General features: G+C 41.5%; 1 protein-coding gene across 3 annotated transcripts in view; it reads left to right on the top strand.

Annotated features, from left to right (window-relative positions):
• The window catches only part of anos1 (anosmin 1), a 208682-nt gene that overhangs the window by 161338 nt on the left and 27096 nt on the right, over window positions 1-20248 (top strand). For all 3 annotated transcript variants that reach the window (XM_043692163.2, XM_043692162.2, XM_043692161.2), the window contains exons 6-7: window positions 9841-9970; window positions 19928-20133. In XM_043692163.2, the coding sequence (XP_043548098.1) occupies window positions 9841-9970; window positions 19928-20133 (336 nt within the window). The remainder of the gene's footprint in view (window positions 1-9840; window positions 9971-19927; window positions 20134-20248) is intronic.

The following is a 20248-nucleotide window of genomic DNA, read 5'->3' on the forward strand; positions in this document are numbered from 1 at the left end:
GCCAGCTCACCAGATGTAAATAAATAACTGAAAACACAAAAGAGCAACCAACCCAATATTATCGTGCCCAATATTATCGTGCCCAATATTATCATGCCCAATATTACCATGCCCAACATTACTGTGCCCAATATTATCGTGCCCAATATTATCGTGCCCAATATTATCATGCCCAATATTACCATGCCCAACATTACTGTGCCCAATATTATCGTGCCCAATATTATCGTGCCCAATATTATCGTGTCCAATATTATCGTGCCCAATATTATCATGTCCAATATTACCGTGCCCAATATTATCGTGCCCAATATTATCGTGCCCAACCATAACATAGATTTTAAATGGCAGAACAGAAGGTGAAGTACTCCTTGACCTCCCTCGGTCAGGGGAACCATGGGAACTTCAGTCTGGGCAAGTTGCCGTACCAGCAGCAGCCACCACAATCGGATTGGCTGACAGCTCCAGCAAGTGGGATTTCTTGCCACTGAGGAGCAGATATCCCACTATCCACTAAGTTAGCTCACCCCAGCAAGTTATAGATGCAGACAGGCTGGTTCTGTCTCCAATAGTTGGCTGCAAACTTACCTGGTGGGAGTTGGGTGTGAGTTGGTGGGAGGGGTAGATCCCAGAGAACTTGCTACCAAGGTGGTTAACTCGAGTCAGGGAATTTTCAAGGGCAGTGAGAGATGGGTAATAAATGCTGGCCTTGCCAGCGACACTTTGTAATAGAATAAATAAATAAATAATTCCTGACTCGTTTGACCTCCCTCAGTAGAAACCTTCCCAAGTGACATGGTCTTCACTCCACTTAGTGGGTGTGAATAGAGTCAGTCCTGGTATCCTTGAAAGTGTACTGTAGGAGGCGACATGGACAGCCTTGATGAGCTGGTAAATAGTCTGCCTTAGCTCCCTGGAACTTCGTTATGATTGTATTGTAGCATTTTCTGTCTTTGACACCTCAACAAAAGGCGCTAAATGCACTTGTCACTGCTATCAACTAGTCAAGAAAATCATTTTAACTAGGAATGAATAGAAATAGTTGCTTTGAATAATTGTCAACCATGGGAAGCAGGCTAATATCCTCCTAACATCTTATTCCTCTAATTTTAACAGAGCACACAAGACAACAATCTCCTCAAAGGGTCACCCCCTCAATCACTCCACCCTCCACTAACTCCATACAATGGCCCTCTATACTATCTTGCCAGATCTCAGGAGCCACACTGAAATGAAATGTCATTGTATACCCAATTCATTATACTAAAACAACTCCCACTCCTGAAAAACCATTCAGCTTCTCAACTCTCTTATAAAAACAAACCAACTTCTATGCATACTCCACATCAACACAGCAATTATTTGAATAACCTTTTAAAACTGTCAATTTATGAATGAAGTCAGAAACCTCCACCCCAACTGAGATATTTGTAAACTTTGGAAATCAGCCAAGCTTTCATAAAACATCCTTAGGGAGGTGTAAACAAATCAATTCTGAAATGGCTAGAGTAGCTTTGTAATTATAACTAACGCTTGCAGCCTATTGTCTCTCTCTTTTAATAACTTCACATCATTTAGTCCCGATCTACCCTTTAAAAACATTTATATCTACAACAAAAATTTATGACTCCCTCACTATGGTTTTAAGATTCTTGTGACAGCCAAAGCAGTTTCTATTTGAACTCACCTTGTTGAGTTTGTGTCTCTATCATATGTGAATCATGCCTTGGCCCCTTTCTCTTACTAACGAAAACCGGATCTGTCAGAAATGGGATGGGGGATCTGGACGAAAGAACTAAGGGCATTTTTTTGCCAGGTTTGCAGATAACACAAAGATAGGTGGAGGGATAGGTGGGTAGTGTTGAGGAATAGGGAGGCTGCAGAAAGACTTGGACAGGCTAGAAGAATAGGCAAAGAAGTGGCAGATGGAATACAATGTGGGAAAATGTGAGGTTATGTACTTAGAATAGAGGCATAAACTATTTTCTAAATGGGGTAAGGCTTTGAAAATCTGAAGCACAGAGGGACTTGGGAGTCCTAGTTCAGGATTCTCTTAAGGTTAACAAGAAGGTTCAGTTGGCCGTTAGGAAGGCAAATGCAATGTTAGCATTCATTTTAAGAGGCATAAAATACAACTGCTAAGGCTCTGGTCAGACCATATTTAGAATATTGTGAGCAGTTTTGGGCCCCTTGCCTAAGGAAGCATGTGCTGACTTTGAAGAGGGTCCAGAGGAATTTCACGAGAATGATCCTGGAGATAAAAGGCTTGCCATATGAGGAACGGTTGAGGACTCAGGGTCTGTAATCGATGGAGTTTAGAAGGATGAGGGAGATCTCACTGAAACTTAGAGAGTACTGAGAGGCTTGGATAGAGTGGACATGGAGAAGATGTTTCCACTAGTAGGATAGACAAGGACTCAAGGCAGACCTTCAGTGTGATGGAACAATGCTTTAGAACAGGGATGAAGAGGATTTTCTGCAGCCAGAGGATGCTGAATCTGTGGAACTCAATACTGCAGAAGGCTGTGGAAGCCAAATAATTGAGTGTATTTAAGACAGCGACAGATAGATAGGTTCTTGATTTGTAAGAGGGTCAGAGCTAATGGGGAGAAGACAGGAAAATGGGGTTGGGAATCATATCAGTCATGAATGAATACTGGAGCAGACCAGATGGGTTGAAAGGCCTACTACTGCTCCTGTATCTTCTGGGCTGTGGGACTTTCAGGATCAGCCTGTCATTTTGGAAGCTCTGTGGGGTTTGCACACATGCAAGAGTCCAGGCCCTTGAATGGATTTTGAATCTGGTATCATGTAACCCTAAGGTGAGAGAACCATCAACTGTGCCACACCTAATACAGATTTCCAGGCTTCTGGCCAATATTTATTCCTTAATCAGCATCACAAATGCAATCTTTCTGATCATTATCACATTGTAGTTTGTAGGTGTCTGAGTGTAAATTGGTTGTAGCGCAATTACCACACTGCAACAGTGACTACATTTGAAACATACTTAGGGCGGCACGGTGGCTTAGTAGTTAGCACTGATGTCTCACAGCACCAGGGTCCCAGGTTTGATTCCAGCCTCGGGCGACTGTGTGGAGTTTGCACATTCTCTGTCTGAGTGGGTTTCCTCCGGGCGCTCCGGTTCCTCCCGGTGCTCCGGTTTCCTCCCACAGTCCAAAGATATGCAGGTCAGGTGAATTGGCCATAGTGTTAGGTCCATTAGTTAGAGGGAAATGAGTCTGAGTGGGTAACTCTTCGGAGGTTCGGTGTGTACTGGTTGGGTCGAAGGGTCTGTTTCCGTACAGTAGGGAACCTAATCTAAAAATGCCTTATATGAATGCAAATTTTTCTTTCAAGGCCAATAAACCTTTCTTGAGGTTCAGTGAAAGTAAAACGGAACAGTACCCCAGGTGTGGATCTGACCAAGGTTCTGTATAACTGAGGCATCACTTTGTGATTTCCTCACTTTTATACTCTAGCCACTCGTGATAAAAGCCAAGATTTCATGAGTGTTTGGAGTACTTTTTATACCTGTACCTGAGCTTGAAGTCCACCAAGGTTAAGTAATAGGACACTCACATAAAATCACGTTTGTCCTGCCTGAGTTAAAACAGCCACAGCAGGAACAAAAGTCTGAGTGGTCTAGGGGCCTGAAAATTGGGTGATATGGCAGAAAAAGTGCAAGAATCACACGAGATGTCCAGCGAGGCCTATCTCGAAGTTGGGAACAGTACCCAATATCAAAGACAGTTTCTCACCAGGCAGAGGCAAGTTGTGTATGAAAGGGGATTATTGTTTTTTAATAACCTTATTAGCAGCAGAGTTTGCCTCATCAATATGTAACATTCCATCATAGCACCCCTGAAACAAACAGGATACTGAAAGTTCTTGACATGGAAGTCACAACCACTGATACCCCAGCTCCCCACTTGTTCCAAAGGACTTCCATATTGCACAACAACAGCTGACATCTCAGGGCACGCTGCATGGGCAGTGACTACGTGTAACCAAGTCCACAGACATCTGACCCGTGCCAGCCTCTAAGAACCTCATGCCATGATTCTGGTCCACCTACAGTGTGATTCTGCATTTCAGTGCTGCCCCTTGGGCTGAACTAGCAGCTAGTTTCTAATACTGCTGTAGGGACATTTTGTGCTCAGGGGCATGCGTCCAGCTCGTGGACTGGACCAGGCTGCTTTGCTGGGTTGTTTGCTTGCTCACTCACTTTGAGCTTACCTGGATATTCATAGCATGCCTCCTTTAACTTGCCTGGCCTCGATGTAGCATACAACTCTGCCAGAGATACACTGGGCTCATTGTTCTAACAAAGAGTCATTGGATTTGAAATGTTAACTCTGATTTTCTCTCCATGCTGCAAGACCTCCTGAGTGTCTCGAGTATTTTTCATACCTCCAGCATCTGTAATTCTTTGTTTTATTTTATTTTGTTCTATAAGTTGCTGTCCTGCAATGGTCTGGGCTGTGTTATGCATGATACTGAATTGCAGGCTCACTGATGAATAACTAGTAGATGACTTCTCTTACTGCCAGTATATTGACTGTGTTCAGAACCATGATGACTTGTGATTTGTTGTGACATTTATAACTGTAAGAGATTTACCAGTTTGTAACTGAAGTGTTTTATCAATCAAAACTCCAAACAGAAATCCTGTCACAGCAAAGACATTTTCAATTGACACCAGTTTTTTAATTGAAAAGCTTTGATGGATCAGCAGATAGACCTGTGTTAAGCCAAAATCTATGTCAATTAATAGGGTCAGCTAATTGGATGGTAGGAGAAAGTGAGGACTGCAGATGCTGGAGACCAGAGTTGACAAGTGTGGTGCTGGAAAAGCGCAGCAGGCCAGGCAGCATCCGAGGAGCAGGAGAATCGACGTTTCGGGCATAAGCCCTTCTTCCTGAGTGATTTCTACTTTAAAGTGTGCAGTACTGTTATGTACACAGATATCACTGATGGTATATCGACAATACACAGGGCATTGCCTGCCTCCAGTGAACCCATACCAACAACCTTTGAGGAAATACAACTTGTGGGTTTAATGGAATAAAGCTGCATTGCACTGGTAGATTTGTTTCTTTTCATTCTAATGTTTGAACATTTTATCAACAATATACACAGTTAAAACTAAATCTTTTTGAACAAATTTATTCCAACTTTGGCCTGAGATCCTTTGTAAATATGGGCAGATTTGTGTAACTGTTGCTGCTTCAAACTTCTACATAATTGTATTTCACAATTTGCCTGAGTGTGAGAAAAAGAAGGAGACAGTGAGGTCTGCAGATGCTGGAAATCAGAGTTGAGAGTGTGTTGCTACAAAAGCACAGGAGATCAGGCAGCACAGGAGATCAGGCCGGAGCCCTTCAACAGGATTCCTGCTTTTCCAGCAATACATTCTCAACTGTGAGAAAAAGAAGTTGAGGGAATCAGAAACAGACCAAAGTGAAAGGTAGTTCTTCTTTAAACTCTGAAATTCAAGGAGGAGGCATTTTATTTTAGTAGCAAGAATCTAAATTCATGCATTATTACAATTAGTCTTTCATAGCTTGGTATCATAACATCATGTTTGTAAAATGACAATATTCTCCCTGCTTCCTCCAGATCCTCAATCTATAAGGAATTAAGAAATAGGAGCAGGAGTAGTGAAGCTGAAATATTATCTCTGTTTACTATCCACAGATGCTGCCAGACTTACTGAGTTTCTCCAGCAATTTCTGTTTCTGTTGCAAGAGTAGACAATATAATCCAATGACCCTATTCCACGATTTAATATGATCATGGCAAATCTAATACTGCTATTCCATCTTCCTGCCAGTGCCCTAACCCTTGAATCATTGAGAGACCACATGTCTGTCTATCCCAGTCTTAAACATTTTCAATAATGGATAATTTTTCAGCGCAAGAATGCAGAAGGTGTTTTCTCTGGTGAGTGAGTCTAAGACCAGGGGACATAGGATGAAACTATTTAGGAATGTGATGAAGAGGAATTTTTTCACTCAGAGTGGTGAATCTTTGGAATTCGCTAGCTTATTCAAGACAGAAATTGATAGATTTCTAAAGATTACTTACATTAAGAGATATGTAGATAATGCAAGAAGTGATATGGATGTAGATGATCATCCATGACCTAATTGAATGGCAGTGCAGGCCTACTCCAGCTCCTATGTTCCTTTGATCATCCGCAACCCTTTGGGATTGCGAATTCCAGAGATTCACAATCCTTTGAGTGAAGTAATTTCTCCTCATTTCAGTCCCATCTGATTATCCCTTTATGCAAAGACTGTGACCCTGTATTTTAGATTCCTCAGCAAGCTGAAACTACCTCTCAGCATCTAGCTGCAAAGCTCCTTCAGAATCTTGCATATCTCAATGCTTCTTGTTCTTCTAAATACCATGCAATATTGGACCAATTTACACACCTACTCATCACAAAACCATTCCTTCCTCCCATGGATCAATTTTGTGTGCCTTCACTGTTTCATATCAAAGTACACCCTTCATAAATATGGAGACCAAATAGCAGACAGTACTCCAGAATGGCTTGCCAAAGCTCTGTACAATTAGCGAGGCTTCATAATTCCTGTACTCTAAACTCCTTGCAATAAAGGCCAACATGCCAATTGTCTTCCTAATTGCTTACTGCACCTACATGCTTTTATTCTGCTCTTTTATTTTAATGACCAAAGTAACAATAAGTAACTCACATTTTCATCTGCCATCCTGTTGTCTCTTCAGTTAATCTGTCCATGACTCTTTGAAGCCCCTCTGTGTTCTCCCCATAGCTTACCTTTTCTCTTAGCTGGATTCAAAATTAGATACATTACTTTCTGTATCTTCATTCAAGATTGTAAACAGCTGGGACCTTAGCACGAATCCCTGCTTCCTGTCCATTAACTAAACCACAATCCTTGCTAATATAATACATCTTACTCTATGAGATTTCATCACAGTTATTAAACTGTTGTATGGAGGCTGAATGAATGCCTTTGGAAATCCAAGTACAGTAAATCAAATGGTTCCCTCTTATCTAACCTATTTGTTGCTTCCTCAAATAACTCTAACACATTTGATCTTTTAGTAAAATCCTGTTGACTTCACCAATCACTTTCCAAGTGCATTGTAAAGACTTCCTTAATAACAGCATTCTTTCAAATTACTGAAGTTGGGCAAGTATAAAGTGATGTCTTCCAGATGAAATTTGATTGGTCAAACTACTCGTTGTAAACAAACTACAATTTATTTGAACACTATAGTTGAAGTACAACAAAAGAAAGTGGAACTTAGAATAACAACTCTATTGGAAAACTTAGTAGAATAATTGATACAGTAACTGTTACTAATTAACTCTTCTAATATAGTAATATCCCAAAATGCAAATCTGAAATCAGATATTCTCACATGCAACCCAGCAGCAGAGAGAAAAAATAAATCAAGCAAAGACTCAGCAAAAGCAGCAGCCAGGAGACCTTTACTGCAGTTTCCAATCCTGCTGAGACTCCAGCAACTAACACTGAATCTCAAAGCTAAATAACTACAAGCTACAAATCCTGGTCTATGAGAGCTCGCCATACCTATCCAGGCTGCATCTCAGGCGACTGACTGTGTGGAGTTTGCACATTCTCCCCATGTCTGCGTGGGTTTCCTCCGGGTGCTCCGGTTTCCTCCCACAGTAACAAAGATGTGCGGGTCAGGTGAATTGGCCATGCTAATTTGCCTGTAGTGTTAGGTTAAAGGGGTAAATGTAGGGGTATGGGTGGGTTGCGCTTCGGCGGGTCGGTGTGGACTTGTTGGGCCGAAGGGCCTGTTTCCACACTGTAAGTAATCTAATCTAATGTAAGTAATCTAATCTAATCTAATCTAATCTATTGTTCCAACTTTTAAATAAAACCAAGGCCTCACAAGCGGTTTACTTTACTGGCTTTCCAACTAGACAGCTCTTCACCTCTGTCTTAAGACCGCTTTAAAAAAAAACAGGTATAAATAACTTATTAAAGCCATAGCATCGATACACTATCTTTTAACAATACCCTAGAAGGTAGGTACTCAGGACCAGTAGATGGCAGATTTTAGTTCCTCAAGTTTCTCCAATATTTTTTCTCTGCTGGTATTGATATCCTTCATTTCTCCATTTTTTTCTCCCCTAGGTTACCTTCTACTTTCGGTACTGAAACTAGAGCCTTCCATTCTGAAGACAGACAAAATATTTGTTCAATGTGTGTGCCATTTCCTCATTCTCCATGATAGTTTCTCCTGCCTCTGTACCAGTTCATTAGTAAGATTGGTTATCGCAGTCATAATGATGCTGTGACACTATAGTTAAGCTAAGTACAGGTAGTCCCTGGATTGTGACCAGATCCGTTCTGGACTCTGCAAGTAGTTTTGTATGCAAATCAAAACACAATGCAGGAGAGCATAATGCAGCCATTTATAAGTACAGGAAGTGTTTGTAATGTCAGGTTTTTAAAATTACACAGTTTTATGGGATTGTATTTGCAAGTATGAATGTTTCTAAGTCTGACCTTCATAAATCAGGGACCCCCTGTATTCCAGGATTAGGGAGGAAGAAAATCATTCAAAGTTAATGTTTGGATGAATGTCAAGGTTAAGGTTGGCCTGGGGTACAGTGCCCTCTAATATCTATTAGCCTGCTGACCCTTAGCACCAAGTGTTTAATATAATATGATGGTGTTCCTGAGAGACTCCCAGTGTTTGTGGCCAGAATGCATTATAAATATGTTGAGCAATGAACAACCACAGGTTTAGTATGTCAACACCAGGTATATTGAGGAATGTCAGAGGGTTATATACTGGTCACAACCAACATTTGTGACATGAGTAGAATCTTCTGCATCCAGAGGTGGTGAACTAGGGAGTAGGATGGGCACTCAGTTGGATGGGATGGTGGCATATGCAAACCTGTTGCCTTTCCACCTCCACTGGAATTAATGCTTGACCAGCCCATCCTCTCGCCAATTGAAACCCTTAAATGACCAATTAAGGAAGACTGAGAGGTCTCAGGCTGCCACCAGAAGCATTCGGTAGAAAGTGAGGATTGTAGACGCTGGAGATCAGAGTCAAAGAGTGTGGTGCTGGAAAAACACACCAGGTCAGGCAGCATCCAAGGAGCAAGATGCTCGAAATATCGACTCTCCTGCTTCTTGGATGCTGCCTGATCAACTCTGCTTTTCCAGCACCACACTGTTCGACCATTAGCATTTGCCCAGCTATTGGAGATCCTGCCACTGTGCAAAATTCCCAATAGCCGCTATCCCTGAGCACCATGCCCCCTCAAGCAGGGCTGGGGGTAGTATGGAGACTCTCGATCAATCAATCAGAGGTTGATCCAGAGACTAGACCAGGTGGGGGTGGGGGTTTTGTGGGTATGTGGAGTAGGAGATTGCTGGCTGGTAACTATCTCCCATCCATTGCTTCTGACTCCTTTGCCTGCAACTCCCAGCAACCTTCCATCCTGACAATTTGAGAAACCTGCCCCCACATCACTGGGTTTTGTCCTGTGTCCTCCGTAATCCTAGGTTTTCAGGGATAGTTCATTGGCCAGCCTCCCTTATGGCGCTGCTGGGCCATTCTAACTGCTGCCCCCTGAGGTATTGATTCTGCCAATACAGAAGTCTCATCAACTCTCCAGGCAGCCAGTGAGACCCCTGATGTGTCATTACACTTCTGCCTGAACTTTCGGAGTGGGTCCCCACAAACATGCCTGATGTGCAAATTGGTGTGATTCTTGTTGGTACTGATTTGATTCAAATTATTAGTTTGAATTTCTTAAAACATTTGAAAAATCTTTCTTTATGCCACCAGACCACAGAAGAGCGGGTTCAACTGCATGACATCCGTCCCAGTCGGTGGTATCAGTTCCGTGTTGCTGCTGTAAATGTACATGGTACAAGAGGATTCACTGCACCCAGCAAACACTTCCGCTCCTCGAAAGGTCTGTACTACCCTTTACATCTTGCACCAGCCTAGAGTCTGTCAGTCAGAGATAAGAACTGCCCTCATTTTGTTTTCACTCCCTTTGTTTAAAGGTCTTGAAACAGGTGGATTTTCCCAGATTTAGTTAAGTGCCTGAAATAACTGTGGTTTTGTGGTGAATGTAGTTAGTAGTCTCACCAGAATGAAACATTCTTTGCAGCTGCGCTCATAATCCTCAGTAAATCTACTGCATACAATGAAAATGATTTGGTGCCATTATTTTCTTTATGAACGGCGCTGTTAAACATTAACCTGTAGACTGCACAAAAAAACCCAGGAAGATTGAAGAGTCCCTGGTTCGACCCTTTTTGCAGTTTTCAGTTCATGAACTGTGAAGATCCAGGAAATGTTAGAATTACAATAATGAAACCTGAATGTCAAATATAAACCATTTACAGCTCACAGGAACGGGTTCAGTATTCTGGCGATGGGAGGCCTTCATAGACATGGAGATGGAAATGGAGTTTAATTAAAGTCCAGATGGGAAGGGATGGAGGTGAATATCAGACACCCAGTGCAATTATCCCTGAGGCAGCTGGATGTCTTGAGGGAGGGAGTTTGTGTAAAGACCTGGCACCTCACCATGGGACCTGCAATGGCACAGGAGATTCAAAGACTGGCACTCATGAGAGAGGAGGGAGGCAGGAGGAGGCCACCTCATCGTGGAGCAGAGGCATCTTTCTGTTTGGCATTGTCTCCCTCTGCCTCCAACTCCTCTCCTTCCTGTCCTCCTGCTCCACCTCCTCTGAAAAATTGTCGCCTTCCAGGGCCTCAGTGTCCTCATAGCCAACACCTCTGTGAAGGGCCAGGTTAACGGGAGTGCAATATCACAGCACAGTGACTGAGATCCTTGCAGGCACTGCCTGATTGGTCCAGGCACTCGTCCCAGTGCCCTCTGAGTGAGCTTGTGGTATCTCATCAGTTATGAATTTAATGTGTTGTTGACCCTTGATGAAGACGACATCTGCAGCCTGGGTGATGTACCACAGTGAGATGCCACTAACAGAGCATCTCCTTAACAAATTGCTGTCTCTTTTGGCACTAATTCTCAATCATTTACACGTACCTTTGTCTCTGCCTGAAGATGCTGTTCAGGTTTCTGTTCTCTTTTGCCTTTCCGTTCCCAGCTACACTCTTCCTGATGTTCACGTGCAGTCCGAACAATCTTGCTCACTGCTCTACTGCCCAGGTCTTGTTAGGAGGACGCCAACGACCTCAGTGAGCGAAGTTCTGACTGCTGTTGCCTTCCCTTCCCCTCGCCATGCCTAACCCCCCACCCCGGTATAGTCCTCACCTGTTTGCAGCTGCACTGATTCAGACAGGCACTGAACATCAGTTACTGCTGGGAGGATTCCAAAGGGTTGCAGAATTAGTCTTTAAGAAACTGTTAACAACTTTAGAGTTGGCCTGTATAGGAGAGCGGGTGGGTTAGGAGACTTGCTGTCCCTCTTCACTATCAGGAAAACCGTGCCTCCTTAAAATGCCAATGGGGTGCATGAAGGTGCTGCCATTTTCTCAGGCTTTCCAGTGCTGTTACAGCCCAAATAAGAGCCTGGTGTACCGGGTGGAAACATATTACACGTATATGACTAATATCTCTGGCTTGTTCAGCGTGGAATACAGGTAAGCTTTCAGTTCACTTGTAGTAGCATTACTGCAGAAGAAACCTCTGAACTTTATTTTTTGTTGAATATCTTCAGTCTGGAATTGCTATGCACGTTAAGGTAAAAGTGAAACATTACAGTGCCAGTCTAAACATTAAACTGCGAAGGTTTCAGTTATAATAGGTGAACTAATGTTATTTTTGCACATTTGTTGCACTTAACCCTTATTAAAATAAACATGTTGAAATCAATATTAAAACATTTTATGATGGAATATATAAGCCACAGTGATACAAATCAAAGAAAGAGGCAGTGGTCTTTTCAACATTAAGCTTTTGACAGCCATTACAATGTGGTTCAACCAGGAAACTACCACTCAGGAACCGAATGCAATATTTCCAAGTTTGATGATGACACAAAGCTAGGTAGTATTGTGAGCTGTGAGGAGGATGCAAGGCGGCTTTAGAGTAATCAAAACAAGTTGAGTGAGTGGGCAAACACATGCAGATGCAGTGTAAGATGGATAAATGGGAAGTTATACACTTCATTGTGCATAACAGAAAGGCAGAATAAAGATGGTGTTGCCATAGTCTCAGAGGAGAAAGTGAGGTCTGCAGATGCTGGAGATCAGAGCTGAAAATGTGTTGCTGGAACAGCGCAGCAGGTCAGGCAGCATCCAGGGAACAGGAGAATCGATGTTTCGGGCATAGTCTCAGAGGACCATAGGTCTGCTCTCTCATCACAGGGCGAAGACCCGCAAAGGATCACCAGACCTCAGACAAGAGGAGAGATTGAGAAGGAGATTGCTTTCTGGAAACCTCAGCTGGTATAGGAATTAAACCACATTATTGGCATCATTCTTTGTTACAAACTGGCTGTCCAGCCAAGTGAATTAACCGATCTCCCTGAAAGGCACAGTATTACACTAATGGTGATGTATTGGGAAATGTGGATGCACAATGGAATCTGGGTGTCCTTATACATTAGTCAATGAAAATAGACAGGTGCAGCAAGCAATTTGGAAGGCAAATGATGTATTGGCCTTCATTCGGAGAGGATTTCAGAAGCACTGATGTCTCACTGCTGTTACAAGGCCTCACTGAGATAGCTGCTGGAGTATTGTACATAGTTTTAGTCACCTTTCCCAAGAAAGGATATACTTGCCATGAAAGAAATGCAATGAAATCTCACTAGGCTGATACTGGAGACTGTCATAAGAGGAGATTGGTCCAAGTGGACCTGTAGTCATGAGGGTTTAGAAGAATGAGAGGGGATCTTATTAAAATATATACATTTCTAACAGGGCTGGACAAAGTAAATGCAGGGAGGATATTTCTCCTGGTTAGGAAGCCTAGAAGCAGGATCACTAACTCAGGATATGGAGTAGGCCACTTCGGGTGGAGATGAGGAAACATTTCTCCACTGCGACAATGGCACAGTAGGCTGGAGTAGCTGGGTCAATGCACATATTTAAGAAAGAGATGGATATATTTTTATACTTTAAAGGCATCAAGAACAATGGAAAGTAAATGGGAATATGGCATTGAGATAGAGGTCAATCAAGGTTATATTGAATGATGGAGCAGGATCAAAGGGCTGAATGGCCCACTCTTGCTCTCAGTTTCTATATTTCTTTGTTTCTACGTAAGAGATGCTGTGAGCGTTACTGGTCACTTCCATTCCTTAAAGGTTTCTAGAACACTCTGATAGCAGTTTATTATTCAAATTTTAGAAAACATACGTCTCTTAGGAATGACCTTTCTCTGTAAGCTATGTGTAACTAAATTGAAGTATGAGCTAGAAGGCTAAAAGGTGAGTTGTGGAGAAACTTTTTCACCCAGACAGTGGTGAGAGTGAAAAGGAGATTAAGTCAGCAATTCTTAAAGCATACAATGAGTATTTACATAATCACTTGGCATTGCCATAATCTCCAGGACATTTGGGCAAGAGGTGAAAAATGGGATTAGTGTAATCAGATCTTTATTGACTGGTGCAGACATGATGGGCTGAATGGTCTCTTTCTGTACTGTAGATGTCCATGAGTTTATAACCAATTTACCAAGAACACTCATGACTCCAAACTGTGCAGATAACAAATTCTCTCCCACCTTGCAAGTTGAAAATCCTATGAATACTATGTCTGCAAACCTGATCAGTTTAGAGTCATAGAGTTTACAGCATAGAGAAAGGTCCTTTTACCCATTGTGTCCATGCCAGTCAAAAACTACCACCTACCTATTTAAATGCTATTTTTTCAGCACTTGGCTCATAGCTCCATTTGCCTTGGCATCTCAAGTGCACATTTAAACAGTTCTTAAATGCCACAAGGGTTTTGCCTCCACACCTTTACAAGCTGTGATTCCCACCGCTCTGTGGGTGAAAACATTTTCTTCACTTCTCTTCTAAACCTTCTGCCCCTTCCTTTAATTTTTTTTTTTATTCTTCTTTTTCTTTTGACTTGTAAGACTTTGTTAGATTTTTCTCTGGGTGGAAACCTTCCTAATATTCGTACCCAAAAGATGAAAAGAACTATAGTTGAAAACTTTTGCTTGATGCTTTTGTACTAATGAATATGTCACATAAATTGCTCCTTATATTTCTGTTCTTGAAACATATTTTGAAAGATAAAGAGCACAGCAGATTACTAGCAATAATTGAAACTTTCAGCTTGGGGGAGCTTAACTAATAAAAGGAAATAAGTGCAAATACAAAACCTTGGACATCAGTGACAGTGTAATAGCCACTAAATGGACAAGACTGTGGCAGGCTTCAAATTCATCACCTTCAATGTTAATAGAAATCCTGCCATCTTCACAACTGAGGTTAGTATACAGGGAAAGTTCAATTAAAACATAAAAATATGTGAAACGTATTCTCAATCCAATATATGCTCAGTGAGTATCCCATCTAGTGATTACCAAACAGATGAAAGGTAGTCAGGGGCTATGTCGAAGGGTTGGCACGGTGCCTCAGTGGTTAGCACTGCTGCCTCACAGTACCAGGACCTGGGTTCAATTGCAGCTTCGGGTGACTGTCTGTGTGGAGTTTTCACATTCTCCCTGTGTCTGCGTTGGTTTCTTCCCGCAATCCAAAGATATGCAGGTGAATTGACCATGCTAAATTGCCCATAGTGTTCAGGGATGTATAGGTTAGATGCATTAGTCAGGGGTAAATGTAGAGTAATGGGGAATGGGTTCGGGTGGGTTAGCTTTCAGAAGGTCGTGTGGACTTGTTGGGTCAAATGGCCTGTTTCCACACTGTAGGGATTCTATGATTTCTATGAACTGAGGTTAAACTTAGATCAGCCATGATCTTATTGAATAGCAGAACAGGCGCAAAGAGTTGAGCGGCCTCCTCTTGTTCCTTATTTGTATGTTCATATCGTTGTGAGGCAGAAAAGTTAATTAACATATTTAATTGCCTGTTGCCCTCATCTTGCTCTCAGGGAACAGCTCCCAAGGATCACTGGCTACAGTCTCCTGCCCTGCTAGGTTGGCCGGTTGCCAGCTTAGAATATCAGTTTAATGGATAGGAAACTGGCACTTTTTAGCACCAGTAAAGATGAGTTTTAAGTGGATAGTTAAAGGTACTACTATCTAATTGATGTCAAGAACTGAGTCAATTAGAGTCATATAGTCATAGAGATGTACAGCATGGAAACAAACACTTTGGTCCAACCCGTCCATGCCAACCAGATATCCCAACCCAATCTAGTCCCATCTGCCAGCACCCGGCCCATATTCCTCCAAACCCTTCCTATTCATATACCCATCCAAATGCCTTTTAAATGTTGCAATTGTACCAGCCTCCACCACTTCCTCTGGCAGTTCATTCCATACCACCCTCTGTATGAAAACGTTGCCCCTTAGGTCTCTTTTATATCTTTCCCCTCTCACCCTAAACCTATGTCCTCTAGTTCTGGACTCCCTCACCCCAGAGAAAAAAAAAACTTTGTCTATTTATCCTATCCATGCCCCTCATAATTTTGTAAACCTCTATAAGGTCACCCCTCAGCCTCCGACACTCCAGGGAAAACAGCCCCAGCCTGTTCAGCATCTCCTTATAACTCAAATCCCTCCAAATTTGGCGACATCCTTGTAAATCTTTTCTGAACCCTTTCAAGTTTCACAACATCTTTCTGATAAGAAGGAGACCAGAATTGCACACAATATTCCAACAGTGGCCTAACCAACATCCTGTACAGCCGCAACATGACCTCCAAACTCCTGTACTCAATACTCTGACCGATAAAGGAAAGCATACCAAATGCCTTCTTCACTATCCTATCTACCTGCAACTCCACTTTCAAGGAGCTATGAACCTGCACTCGAAGGTCTCTTTGTTCAGCAACACTCCCTCGGACCTTACCATTAAGTGTATAAATCCTGCTAAGATTTGCTTTCCCAAAATGCAGAACCTCGCATTTATCTGAATTAAATTCCATCTGCCACTTCTCAGCCCATTAGCCCATCTGATGAAGAGCCTGTTGTAATCTGAGGTAACCTTCTTTGCTGTCCACTACACCTCCAATTTTGGTGTCATCTGCAAATGTACTAACTGTACTTCTTATGCTCGCATCCAAATCATTTTGTGTGGTATCTGCTTCTATATATCTTTGTCTCAATACAATATCCACATTTTAAGAGTATCTTTAAGAGTAATCCATGTAAATGGCTCTATGGATTAATAAGACAGTAAAATGTAGGAGCTAAAGCAGGCCATTCAGCCCATTAAACCTATCCACTATTGAGTGAGATCATGGCTGATCTGATCATCCTCAATTCCAATTTCCTGTTTTTTGCCGTATAACGTTTGATCCCTTACTGATTAAAATTCTGCCTTGTGTATACTTAATGACCCAGCCTTGTCAGCCCACTGCAGTAATGAATACCACAGAATTCAATACTTCTCAGAGAATAAATTCTTCCTCATACTTCCTTTTCAAAATCGCAACCCTTTACTCTGACATTATGCCCTCTGGTCTTTGTCTCTTCCACAAGGGGAGAAACAACTTCTCCCCTCTACCCTGCCAAATCTCTAAAGAATCTAGTATGTTTCAACAAGTTTGCCTCTCATTATTTTAAATTCCAATGAGTGCCAGCCCATACTCTCCTCTTAAGACAGTCTTCCATCCCCAGAATAGGTCCATTGAACTTTCTCTCGACTGCCTCAATACAGAAATGTGTTTCATACTACAATGACCTTCCTTTTGTCTCCCTGATTAGCAGCATAATTTGTGAGAATTTAAAAAAAAATGTAATTGCAACAAAAATTATAAATAAAACTGTTTTAAAAATCAAATTTCATAAAGCATTCTATTGGATAGAAAATGTCAGAGTTTGCATGAGAGGAGTTCTGGCCACTAATGTTGTCTCTGAGATTTGGGAAGATATGTGGAAGAAAAACTCTGATAAATAACTTAGCTGAGGTATCTCTGTAAAACACCACACACATATGTAATGAGAGATTAGAGAGAGAAAGAGAAATACAGGATTTAATTTCTTACTGGGCACACTTTACTTTTCCAGAGTGGAAAATATCTGACCTTGGGCCTTAAGCTTTTGGTTGCGAAAATGTTTAAAATCTTGATTTAATCTGCTGTTTTCAGATTTTCTTTTAACGTTTTCTTTGCCTTTTACAAAACTGCAATACTCTTAAAAGCAACAACCTTTCTGAGCCCTGTGTAAAAAAGCTATTGGATGAATATTACCATGAGATTTGTGCCATTTCAATGGGAAATGGTCTCAATTATTTGTGATAGCTTCAGAATAATGGACAAAAAAAAAACAAATAATAGCCTAATTTGTTTATGTTATATTAGTTTTACTAAGGGCTGCTCAGTTAGACATATCAAAGAGACATGCATGAGTTTGGGTGTGTTAATTATTTATTTCTGTTGTGGTATTTCACTAATTGCTCTTCTGAGAGCCTTAACATTACCCATCATTTATGATTGTCCTGAATTATGAATTGTAAACAACAATGGATGTTTGCTTTTACAAATGGCCACCAGAGTCCATATGTCGTGACATGGAAGCTCCAATTTTCATTAGCAAAAATCTAAAGAGTTTCATTTGTCTAATTTTAATAGCTGGTTAATGTCCTGGATCATTGAAAGAATGTTTCTTTCAAGAATAGCAAACTTTATATGTAAAATAGAGATTTTTACATAGCTGACTTCTGAGGTGAAGTTAATTTTAGATAGCATATAAAATTATGTGACAAAGGAGATGTATTCCCCAACCAAGATATCGCCATCCAGTCCTTTGACCAGGACATCCCAAACTGGATTCCCAAAATGGTTGGGATGACTCTATTTTAATATCCGACAATTGGTAAAGCCCCAGAGTAAAAGTTGGGAGCTGGAGATGAGGTGATGTTGAGTGAGGCAGTAAGATGGAGGCAAATTCCAACAATCGTGATGTGGGTGTTTGAAGAAAACCATTTCAAGGCTTAGTGATAGGGTCTCAGAGCTAAAATAAAAGCCAGTCTGCATGTTAAAGGAGCCACAGGGCTGACCTCAGGACAGAAGCTTCTGAGACATGATTTGCTCAACCCTAGAACTTCATGTTTGGCAACTCAGGCCATAGATATTGTCAACCGACCCACTGTAGATGGTAAAATCATGTACCAAAGAGAGCAAACAGCTTGCACAATCTCAGAGCCCTTCAAAATGAGCTGAAGCTTGATTGAGCGGTCGACTCAGACAGATGGTCAGAATTCAGAAAGAAGCTTCTGGTTTGTGTGATAGTCTAAAAGTAACATCCTATTATAAGAGATCATTCTCCTTTTAAAAAATGCGATCCAGAAAAGGAATGACGTTTATCTTACGCATTTTCTTCATTTGATTTCTTGTGTTAAATTCACAATATAATTAAGTTAATCCTTTTTTTTGTCCTTTGCACCAAGCAGGTTTTCAGACTCCTAAGTGCGAGTTCAAACCCAATCAAGTACTGTAAAAACTCTTATGTATCTAACTTCCCTATTACCTGCTGATTTGGGCACTGAAATTTGCCAGAATTCCTCCAGGAAAATGGTGAAGTATACGGTGCCATTGTTTGATTGCCGAGCAACAGGAGTGCTGGAGACAAAGCCAGAAGCAGTCTCCCTAATCTGGGAGGTCCGGTTGTGAGGGATCGTCATGTATCTGTAGCAGTTAGTATGCAAGGAGATTGGAAGCAAAGTCTTCTGCAAAATCAAAAACAGAAGCAGCTGGAAAAGTTTAGTAGATCTGGCAGCATCTGTGAAGAGAAATCAAAGTTAATGTTTTAAGTCCGGTGACCTTTCTTCAGAACTGCAAAATGTTATTTCAGTCTCAATTTCCAAATGAGATTTTCCACCAAGGCAGCAGCCTTGATACCTACCATTGTAGCCTCCTGACCCTTGCAGCTGAGGGGCATGTGACTAGAGATTTAGTTGAGTGGGAAGGCAGGACCTGGACGAGCCCCTTCAGCCAGGAGTTATTGAATGGTACAGTTTTATTTGACACAGAACCAGAGACAACTGAGCTGCACCTGAAGAAATGTTTGTGCTTTCTAATGAGAAGTTTCTCTATTCACCCCAAAACCCTCAGCAGGACGATTACTGGAAGACTGTAGCAAATACTATCCCAGCACTATTAATGTGGCAAATATCACAGGGATGCATTAAGAGGTGCTGTTTTATGGAAGATGTGAAGGTACAATTTTAAGGCAGTGTGAAGATTCACATTCCAACTGATTATACTTTCCTTCACCTGGACTACCTGGAACATTCAAAGTTTAAAGTCAAAAGTAGCCTCAAAGAGGACTAAACATATGTTCTGCTCTTCAGATAGAATGTAAACTTGGATAAAAGATATTAGAAGGGTGGTTTTGCAGTTCACACTCTAGGAGGAGCCTAGCATGCCAAAGCATTGATTGGAATTCAGGTGTGGACCATACATATTTTTGTCAGCAGGAGAGGTTTGTTAGAAATCACCTCATTTAATGACAATTTCACTGTAACATTTGGTGTGGTTTATAGAATTCTCCACTTAAATGCAATTTATCCTCATGTTTTGGGTGAGAGACCAATCAATAGCAATAGAGAAAGGAGAAAACATGTAAAAACTTTAAGGCTGTAATTAAATTTTGACCTGTGTGCATTTCAAGAATTTTTGATACTTCCCAAGACATTTAGAATATTGTGCTTCCTGAAGCAGAACAAGTGTTAAGCACTCAAACTTGAACTCATGTTTCTAAGTGCGTTCTGGTTTTAGTAGAAGTGAGCAATTATATACACCAGGATGTCAAATCTTCACCTTTCACTGATTACTTTCTGTGTGGTTTCAGATCCTTCAGCTCCACCTGCACCGTCAAATGTGAGAGTCGGCAACTTTACTGCAAATAATGATGGCACTGTTACCACCAAGATCATCTGGGACATATTGGAAGAGCCTGATATTCCTGTGCACCATTACAAAGTGTTCTGGAGTTGGACTGTTAATGCAAAGTCAGGAGTGCCAGCCAAAAAGAAAAGAAGGAAAACCATAAGTGGGGTGAGTGTGGTCAGCAACTGAGGGAAAAAAGGAAATAGCGTGAGACACAAGTGCTTTGTGTGGTAATGCCTTTCCCACACAGTGAAACATTAATATAGTGCAACACAACATATTT

Source organism: Chiloscyllium plagiosum, unplaced genomic scaffold, assembly GCF_037043375.1.
Source record: "Chiloscyllium plagiosum isolate Xiang-an unplaced genomic scaffold, Cpla_swu_hap1 HiC_scaffold_6, whole genome shotgun sequence".
Classification (NCBI taxonomy): domain Eukaryota; kingdom Metazoa; phylum Chordata; class Chondrichthyes; order Orectolobiformes; family Hemiscylliidae; genus Chiloscyllium; species Chiloscyllium plagiosum.